The sequence below is a fragment of the Benincasa hispida genome, chromosome 5, assembly GCF_027475165.1.
Source record: "Benincasa hispida cultivar pf3 chromosome 5, pf3_genome.v1.1, whole genome shotgun sequence".
Taxonomy (NCBI): domain Eukaryota; kingdom Viridiplantae; phylum Streptophyta; class Magnoliopsida; order Cucurbitales; family Cucurbitaceae; genus Benincasa; species Benincasa hispida.
In genome coordinates, this window is record NC_143482.1 from 55,760,536 (window position 1) to 55,770,630 (window position 10,095).

Here is a 10,095-nt window from a genome sequence, read left to right on the forward strand (position 1 = left end):
GAGTATGAAGGTGATGAGAGAATTAAAGGCGTGAAAGTGTTGAACTTGGTGCGAGAATTCGAGATAATGCAAATGAAGGATTCTGAGTCCATTAAAGAGTAGTCAGATAAGTTGATTGGGATTGCTAACAAGGCAAGAGCATTAGGAACCAATTTATTTGACAATAGATTGGTCCAGAAGATTCTAGTTTCAGTACCTGAGAGATATGAAGCAACCATTGCTTCCTTAGAAAATACTAAAGACCTCTCAAAATTCAAGGTGATAGAAGTGGTTAGTGCTTTGCAAGCACAAGAGCAAAGGAGGTTGATGAGACAAGAAGGAAGCATTGAGGGGGCATTGAAAGCTAGAGTGCAGCAAGGAGAAGGTGGAAGAGAGAAGAAGGGAAGTGGCAGCAGTAGCTCAGAGTCTGCTGCAAAGAATGCTAGTAGTACATGCAAGCACTGTGGGAAGCAAAATCATCCACATTTTAGATACTGGAAAAGGCCAGATGTGAAATGTAGAAGATGTCATTTATTGGGGCACATTGAACGATTCTGTAAGGAAGCAAAAACTCAACAGCAAGGAGGAGCACATGTTGTAGTACAGCAAGAAGAAGATCAACTCTTTATGGCTACTTGTTTCTCATCAGTCACTCAATGTGATGGTTGGTTGGTTGATAGTAGGTGTACCAATCACATAACAAGTGACAAAGAGTTGTTCAAGGATCTTGACAAGTCATTCAAGTCAAGGGTGAAGATAGGAAACAGTGAATATCTAGAAGTAAAAGGGAAAGGCACAGTGTCAATAGAGAGCTGTGCTGGAACCAAGTTGATTACTAAAGTGTTGTTTGTCCCTCAAAATTGATCAAAACTTGTTAAGCGTTGGTCAATTAGTAGAAAAGGGATTCAAAGTGTTATTTAAAGAAGGAGAGTGTCTCATTTCTGATGCTAATGGGAATGAGTTATTCAAAATAAAGATGCAGCATAGGAGCTTCTCGTTGGATCCACTCGAGAAAGAGCAAATAGCTTTCAAGTGTCAAGTAAATGACACTGAGTTATGGCACAAGAGGTTGGTATATTTTCATTAAAAAGGATATGCCCGAGTTTGGAGAATTGATTTTTCTGAGACTTTTGCACCAGTTGCAAGAATGGACACAAACAGGTTGCTACTGGCTGTGTCAGCTCAGCATGGATGGAAGGTGTATCAGCTAGATGTGAAGTCAGTATTCCTAAATGGAGTATTAGAAGAAGAGATATATGTTGAGCAACCAAACGGATTCATCATACCAGGATAAGAGCAGAAGGTTTATTTGTTGAAGAAGGCTCTCTATGGGTTGAAGCAAGCTCCTAGGGCATGGTACAGTAAGATGGATGATCACTTGCTGAACCTGGATTTTGTGTGAGTCGTTTTCAAGCTCTTAGGAGAAAGTTAGGTGTTTGCAGTATTTGAGTTAGGAGGAGAATGTTAGTAACTCAAAATTGCAAATTAGTTTTTGAGTTAGTCTAGTCAATTCCTAGTTTTTAGGAAATAGTTGAAGTTATTTTTAATTGTAGTCAAGTCTAAGTTCCTATTCTTGTGGAGTTAGTGGGATTAGTTGCTAACATTGTGAAATCTATTTTTAAATTCAAGATATGTATTTATATGGAGTTTTCTAGAATGAAATACACACTTCCCATTTTTCTCATTTCTCTCCCATTAGTTAGAACAACAGTTTTTTCCTTCATTTGAATTCTCACTCTCGTTTTTTGCTCTCGTTTCTTGGTCTCACTCTTGCTTCTTCCTCTTATTCTAATTCACGCTCTTACTGCTCTTACTTAATCTTTGATTCGAGAAGAAGAATACGACGTCGACATAAACAGAAGAAATCATCGGAAAAGGAGGGCAACTAAAGAGTGTGGAAAGGAAATCTCACCAGAAAATGGAAAAAGGTGGCATAAACATAAATCATCGGAAAAGAAAAGAGGGAAATCGCTGAAAAACAAAGGGCGTCATAAAGAAGAAATCACCAAAAAAGAAAAAAGGAAGAAAGGAAAAAAAAAATAATAAATAATAAATCTACAAAAGAGAGAAGAAAGAAAGAAGGAAAAAAATGTTAAAAGGGTAAATTCACAGAATGATCACATTAGCACGAAATCAAGCAAATTGAGAAGTTGATGGCCGCCATCGGTACCAATTTCCCTTCTCAGAGAACTTTTTCATAATGTTGTTTCCCTCATTCACCAATCCCTTCTCATAGTCATATCTCATTTTCCCATACTAATTGATAGTGCACAAAGTAAGCTCTTTTTATAGCTTATTTGTTCCTAGTTTTGATGCGTAATTGACAAATTTTGAGTACACATCATTATTTATTATTTGGTAGAAATGGAGCATTTGGAGCTATACTGACCTTTTGGAGAATACATATAGACATAAAGAAAATCATGAGTATTTGAGTAAAAAATAAAATAAATAAAGCTTTAGAAAGAAGAAGAAAAAATTGAAGACAATGTTATAACATTAACAATTTCATGTTACATTATCACATGTTGCAATAGCAATGCGAAATAGTAACTTATATTGGATCATGGGGATGATCGTGCATCTCTCTAAATAGTAACAAACAAGTAACTATAAAGGATTGTTTGGGAGACCGTAATGAAATAGATTTGGATTGTAATGTAATCCAAAAGCCATGTTCGGACTGAGCAATTTGGGCCCGATTTGTAATATTAAACTTATTCCATTCCGACATTTTTTAACCCAACACTCTTTCCCATCGTTTTCACGTTTCACAATCCCATTTCTATTCTGCTTTCGATTTCTCATGCATTCCAACACTTCTCTAATTCCCAGTAATCCAACCAGGACACATGAGCATAGAAAGTTTGGGCAAGTACACCAAGGAACAAGCTATGGAAGAAGTTTGAGTGAAAAAATGTAAATTGATTAATCTTTTGAATGGTGTCGAGATCAAAACATGGGTAGATATTGTCTGATCCCACGTTAGAAAGATGAGAAGATCTCACACTCTTTATAAGGTGCATGGGTTAGTCGCTTCATTGTTAATTAACATTTAGATGGAACTATAATATAATATCTAAGTGTATTGGAACGAACTGTCTTTCCTAGTAAAAATAAAGTTTCATAACTATGTGAGTCCATGGTAAGGAGCAAGAACCATACAAACATAATATGAGCTTATATAAAGAAAGAAATGTGAACAGAACCTAATCTTCAAAGAAAATAAAATTGAGACTACCGTACACCAACTTGACTGAATTGTAGGGACACTCTTTACTTGCCATTTAATTCCCCTCCCAATCTACCTTCTGGCTTCTTTCATCCTTCCATAAATACATATGAAATCCTCCAAAACTTCTCATCTCATCTCTCCAAATACTTTATTTTCTAACCTATAAGAAAATGAGGTCCAAGCCTTTCATCTTCCTCGGTTTACTTTTCGCCGTCATCCTCCTTTTCTCCTCGGAGGAGGTAATGGTTACGGCAAGGGACGTGAGAATGAGTGAGTTTCATTTTCACACCTTCATTTGACAATGTAATGTCTTTACTTTTATTCGTTTAATTTATGTCATTTATGTTGATTTTAATGATAACATAGTAGAAGAAGCTATGATGGAAACCGGAGGAGTTGATAACGTCAAGCGCAGCGGTTTCAGAGGCAGACGTTTTAGATTTGGTGGTGGAGGCCACCATGGACAGGACCATTGCCACCACGGTTGTTGTCACCACCACCATGGCAGTTGCAGCAGGTGCTGCAGCTTTGCTGGTGAGGCTGTTGATGAACAGCCCCAAGCCAAACCTAACTACTAACCACACTTTGTTGTTTCAAAGTTCAAATAAAAACTTTCTGATGTATTAGTACAAAAGGGGGGTTAGTTAATCTCTTCTAGCTTGAGATTAATTGTGTAGTTGAAGCTTTATTTGTAAGTTTATTATTATGATAAGTATGGTTCTTTCTTTCTTTTCTTTTTCTTTTTTCAAGTACAACAATCTGAGGAAAGACACGAAGGTCGAACCTCTAATAGCAAACTAATTACAATGATCCAAGAACAAAGGGTTACGGATAATGACCTTTTTCCCTTTCCCATATTATTATTGTATGATATAATAATTGTTCCAAAGAAATTATAGCCTAATTAACAAAATTTTCTAGTTCAAAATTTCAAGAAAATGAATATACAGTACCCTACTATTTCCTCAGGAGGGTGTAATATGAGCACCATATAAAATAGGGCTCTCCTGAAACCATAACCAAACAGTAGAATAAGCTAAACTGTAACCATTTTTCTTCCTGTATTATATCCTCCCAATAAATAAATTTAATCAGAAGGAAAAAAATTGCTGAGTTTGCTTTTGTGAGTAGGGCTCTCTCTATTAAGAATTTGCACTTTTAATGGCTGAGGATTCTTCCCGAGACTCTTCCTCATTTTGAACTGAAGCAGTGTCCTCCATTGCCAAAGCACAAGTTTGGTTAACCAAGGACACTTCGGTCCCGTCCATGGAAGTTTCTGTGTTTGTATCTGAAACATTACCATCGTTCAAGTTTAACAGCTCAGACTCCCCTGCTTGTTGCAGCAGGCTCCAGTACATGATGCTAGCAGTCAGTATAAGGATCATCTTTTGGTTCACCTGTCAAAAGTTGGCATGGCAGAACAAGAATTCAATCGGAGTTTGAATGGCAACACTTATAACAGCAGTTTTTGTAAAGATTAGGCATATCTACAAGCAACTTACTTCAATAATATCTTCAGGTAGCAAGAAAAGGGAGCAGCCGAGTTTTCGGGCAACACTAATAATATATGTCGCATTCAGCTTCTTGTCTTCCTCTGCAATTCGATATTTTTACACTGTAAGCTTTCCAAACCGGCTCGGAAAAGTTGAAACAATCCCACATTCAAAAAAATGGAACTTTAAGAAAAAGAGCATAAAAGACTTACCAGTTTCTCCTTTTGTAACAACAGCCCAATTCACCACTCTTGGCTCCACAGAACTAAGAAGCTCAAGGAAGAAGATTCCATTTGAAAGGTTCTTATCCTGAAACCAGAAGTTATATCATCCAGGTGAAACAATCGACTACAGAACTTCGACGACGTAAAAACACATTCTACAATTATATACCTTGAAACCCTCCATTTGAGAGGTTCTACCGGCTTTCTTCACTTTGTTGTTAGCCCAGTTCAGGATATCAGCATCTGTAATCTCTTTGCCTTCTTTACCTTGAGAGTGTGATCTCAGGTTTCTCAACAGTTGTAGCATGGTAAACCTCATCAGTTGCCATAGAAATGCTGCTCAATAAGAAGGTAATTGTCTTTAGATGTTTGGTCTTGTAATTTCTACCTCTCGTTTAAGGATCTCTAAGTCTCTATTACAAAATGGGAATTTTGAATCAACAGTAAAATCATGGTTTGATCAATACCTTCAAAACACATCAAAGTAAAAGGGCGTCCATCATTTTCACGAGCTAATAATTATGATGTAAGAACTAAAGTTCATACTTCATAGTATATAAACAAGAACATGTGAATAAACAAACTATCTTTGCTAAAGGAATCAAATCATTCTTATTCGATTTCTGGATATATTTAGCTAAAAAGTGCAGTCTATGAATCTTTCCGCTGTCAACTAATAAATCAAACAAATCATAAACACAACATAATAGCATCTCATTTCAAGATTGAACGTGAATGTCAATTAAAATTCTAGAGAAGAGGAGAGAAATTGTGTAGTTACCCAGTATAAGTTTCTTGTTTCCCTGCACAATATCATTCCCAGCTACGTTAACAAGAGAAAAATTTAACTCCTTCCCAAGTTTTATCACTTGGTTGCAATTCTCAACTTTTCTAAATGGCATCTTGATAGGAGGCTTTGTTGCCTGTTTCCAGATTACTGATCCAGGAGAAACCTTGTCAAGAACTTCCAAAAGAACCCATCTGCAGTAGGGACGTCATATCTCAAGCTTGTCCATAAAAAGGAGGATATACAGTTGATTCATAAGTTAGGCTAAAACGAAAACAATACCCATTACGGACGTCCTCAAAAAGATTGTTGACATATGTGGCTGTGCCAAGACTGTTGATCCACAATCGGAAGCACCGCTCTTCCCGCGAAGTTTGGGCATCATCAGTCATCATTTCAGCAAATGACATTTTTGAACTATCCACAGTCAACCCATTCCTGCATTACAAGTATGCAATTCAAATTAGACATAGGCTATGCAGCATCAGATATTTTGAACCTCAGTGAACCATACCGCTACAGACAACAAGATGAAATAAGATTTAAAATTTTGATCAACTATCGACACGTTCACTTAGAATATTAAAAGATTAGATAACATTTTTAGAATGAGAAAGAAGGCACATCCACAGTTTCAAAGAGGTAAGAACTTCGCAAAGGATTTAGAAGAAGCTGCCAAGAAGGCTTGAAAATGGTTGAGTCTGAAACAAACATGAAGGACAAAATTATGTTTCTCACCTGTGCTGAAAAATTTGGGCAACAAATGCAAGATTAAGATTTGGTGAACCCTCAACAATGTCCTTGGGGGTAATATATCTCTTACAATCCAATTTTTCTGCAAGCTCAAGAACCATATTAGCTCGTTCAGTAGGATCTTTAACATTCAAAGTCCCTGGACCAGAGAACTCTGGTGCAAGAGCATTGAGCAGATAGGCATATGCCTCCCCATCCTGCAAATGAAAAAATTGATTACTTAAATCAATATATAAAACACGGCCTCACTAAATACTTTTTCCAAATATTTTAGTGAGTCTAATTTTTCTAGTTAATGTGGGGGCCAGGCTCTAACAGAGATTTCAATGTGGTTAGACAAGATAGGATTCTGAGTTCCAGTTCTAAGTCCTGAAATGTGCCAATCACATAGAACATAATTTTCACTATACATTTTTCTCCAGAAAAGTCATTCTCAAATCGAATACTGACAAACGTTAGAAAATGGGTAAAGCATGCTCACGGAGGTCATCACTTCACATGGAAGCTAGAGCAAAAAAGGACAAGAATGGATCTAACTAAGACAATTAATTTCGTGCTTGAAAAGAGAAGAACAGATCTAACTATGTCCAAATGATCAAACATCGAGAATCCATTCAGAAATGAAATGTAAAGAAATTGAAAGGAACATCACTTTTATAATCAAGAATCAATTCACCCTGAGAAGTACTAAAGCATGAATCAATTAAAATTTCTGAGCAATATATACAACCAGTGGGTATCTTCTAACCTTCACATCTGATGAAAAGTTTGTGACTTGTTTCTCATAGCCAGCTTTTTTCAGATGAAAATTCATCCATTTGAGTAAGACTTTCTCTGGTGCTAACCCTATGAGTTCTTCCACTTCCTGCGAGGTTATTGATAATATTTGTTAGAATTGTTACAAATCATCAACCACCCTATGATAATAGCTAAAAGAAAATGATTTTCTCCAATAGCCCAACAAATCAACTCTTATCATCAAGATATTATCCCAAAAAAATCACCTTGCTATCATCTACCAGTTCCACAAGTTGAGGAGTTTTCTTCAGATTAAGATCAGCCAGCACTTGAATCTACATTCCCAGCACAGTAAAAGAGGTAAATAAAACTAATTCCCAATAGTGAAAACCTCGAAAAAAAAAACAAACATTTTATGGTATATGTCCTTAAACAAAAAACATTCGAAAAGAAAAACGAAGACGACGAATTTGTCAATACCTTAATTATTTGTGATATCAGCCCAAGCAGCAGGTGCGGCTAGAAAATAAAATTAAAAAAGGGACAAAATTAGTAAACTATACATTAAATTTTATTTAAATGAATATATGCTAATATGAAAATTCCAATAGATGGCCAGAGAGGTAGTTTTAACGCACTCTCGCTTCAACCAAATCTTGTGTGCCAATGTTAACCACTGTGCATCCAATAGCTTTTGCAGAGTTAAGGCCGAGAGTATGGTTTTCATTTCTCTCCCATGGATTAAGGACCTTTTTTGTATTGATAGCTCGTTCATCTATGGTCCCTGGAACAGCTACATTGATAAGCTTACTGCACAGGGCAATCAAAAGCATAAACAGAGATTATTACAATCTATCAACACAAAGTTGAACATTGAAACGTCTAAATTCAAGTTGTTTTGACTACCAGAGAAGAACACCGTCTTTCGCAAGGTCAAACAAATCATTGGTACTTGGATCTAAAGGGAGATAGTTCTTCAGAAATGGATCTTCACCCAGAAAACTGTTTATGTGTGCAACATAAGATGCCTTCTCAGATTCGTTAATTGCATGATGAAACGTAGTTGTGGCAGTCTTGAGGAACGAAGAAGAGCTTTTAGATCCCCCTGATTTAGCTGTTGCTCTGCCTTGTAAATCTAGATATGCCTACAGTAATGAATCTCATAAATTCAACCACTTCAAAACAACTTATGCTTGTAGAAAAGAAAATCAACATTCCCTGAGAGGAAATAGTTAAAGTTCAGCATAAACAAAAAGAAATTCAAATCCCATCGTAAATACTCACCCTAAGATATGACTCAAAATCGATTTCTTCGCCCACGTCTCTACTTGTCTCCTTCAAGAAATCTTTAATCTCATCCTCAGTAAACATTTCACTGAAAGCTTTCAGTTTCACAAAAACAGGAGGCAAATCTTCCACCGTGACACGACCCGATTGGCTCCTTACCGAAAGAAACTAAACAAAACCAATTCTCATATCAACTGAAAAGAATTCAAAATTTACCAGAAAAAATAACCAAAACAACTCGAGTAGTTCAAGTATTAGAAACTTAGATGCTTACTCTGGATTTGAGGGTACGAAGCTCGACTTGGGTGAATTGACTTTGAAGCCATGGATCAGAAACAAGAACACCCACAAAGCTTGACATCTTGACCTCTCTTTTTGCAGAATCTCTCAACACAAAGAAAACTTCCTAACTACTGAAACAATAAATTCCAAATTTCCAATCAAATATATATCCACAAAAGCAATGAAACCACTCCTATAAACGTGAAAGACAACCATGAAACAAACAAACAAAAAACTATACCAATCACAATGAAAACAATATGTAAGACATAATCATCATCATTGACAAAACGAGAGATCCCATGAAACGAAAAATCAACAAAAACCCAGTTGAAGAGGCGTAGTTCACAAACAATTCAACATACTATGCATAAATGTTCAAACACAAGACTTGGGGATTTATCAAATAGTGTCAAAATCAATAAATTGAATGGAAATAAGGAAAACCCAGATAGGAAAAAACAATTAAGAGGCATATTTTACAAGCAATTCAACATACTGTGCATAAATACTCAAACACAAGACTTGGGGATTCATCAAATAGTGTAATATCAACAAATTCAATGGAAATAAGGAAAACCCAGCTAGGAAAAACAATTAAGAGCCATAGTTTACAAACAATTCAACATACCATCCATAAATGCTCAAACACAAGACTTGGGGATTCATCGAATAGTATCAAATCAACAATTTCAATGGAAATGAGGTAAACCCAGAAAGGAAAAACAATTAAGAGCCATAGTTTACAAACAATTCAACATACTGTGCACAAATACTTAAACACAAGACTTGGGGATTCATCGAATCGTATCAAATCATCAAAAACAATGGAAATAAGGAAAACCCAGATAGGAAAAACAATAAAGAACAGTGGAAAAGGGAATTAAAAGACATCATACCTAGAGAAAAGGTCATAAAATTGAGGTGGGAACGAAGAGATTAATAAAAAAAAAGCAATGTCGTGATGAAAAAAGAGATGTGAGGAGGGGAAAGAAAGGGGTGGGAATGAATGAGGATATGTGAAGGCGAATGGAATAGGGACAGGAATAGCCGAGGAAAACGAGAGAAAAGCGTGCTTGTTTTGAGGAACTGCTGAGAGAGAAACCAGAAAAATGGGGAGCCAAAAACCAAATTCAGCCACTGGAAGCCTTAAATAAATAAAATGTGATTTAATTAAACAAATATTTTCGTTTCCTTCATGTTTTCATTCTACAGAGAGTTTTGAAAATGAAAAATCTTTAAATAATGAAAAATCTTTAAATAATGAAAAATCATTGTTTACTCTCTCATTTGTAATGAATTTCTTAATCATTACGC

At 36.0% G+C, this 10,095-nt stretch overlaps 1 protein-coding gene across 2 annotated transcripts; it reads right to left on the minus strand.

Moving 5' to 3' along the window:
- Positions 1-4,039: 4,039 nt before the first annotated feature.
- On the minus strand, positions 4,040-10,095 carry LOC120078357 (fimbrin-5-like). Of its 2 annotated transcripts, none has more exons than XM_039032612.2 (15): positions 9,678-10,095; positions 8,771-8,909; positions 8,494-8,664; positions 8,116-8,354; positions 7,848-8,019; positions 7,690-7,728; positions 7,476-7,544; positions 7,220-7,336; positions 6,457-6,668; positions 6,001-6,156; positions 5,713-5,912; positions 5,101-5,267; positions 4,920-5,016; positions 4,717-4,808; positions 4,040-4,611 (listed from the first exon to the last, which is right to left on the minus strand). In XM_039032612.2, exons 2-15 carry the CDS (start codon positions 8,855-8,857, stop codon positions 4,357-4,359), a joined length of 2,073 nt encoding a protein of 690 aa, XP_038888540.1. In that variant the 5' UTR covers positions 8,858-8,909; positions 9,678-10,095; the 3' UTR covers positions 4,040-4,356. The 2 variants fall into 2 exon arrangements, with proteins under 2 accessions (XP_038888540.1, XP_038888542.1); XM_039032614.2 differs by having other exon boundaries at positions 8,771-8,906; positions 9,678-9,923.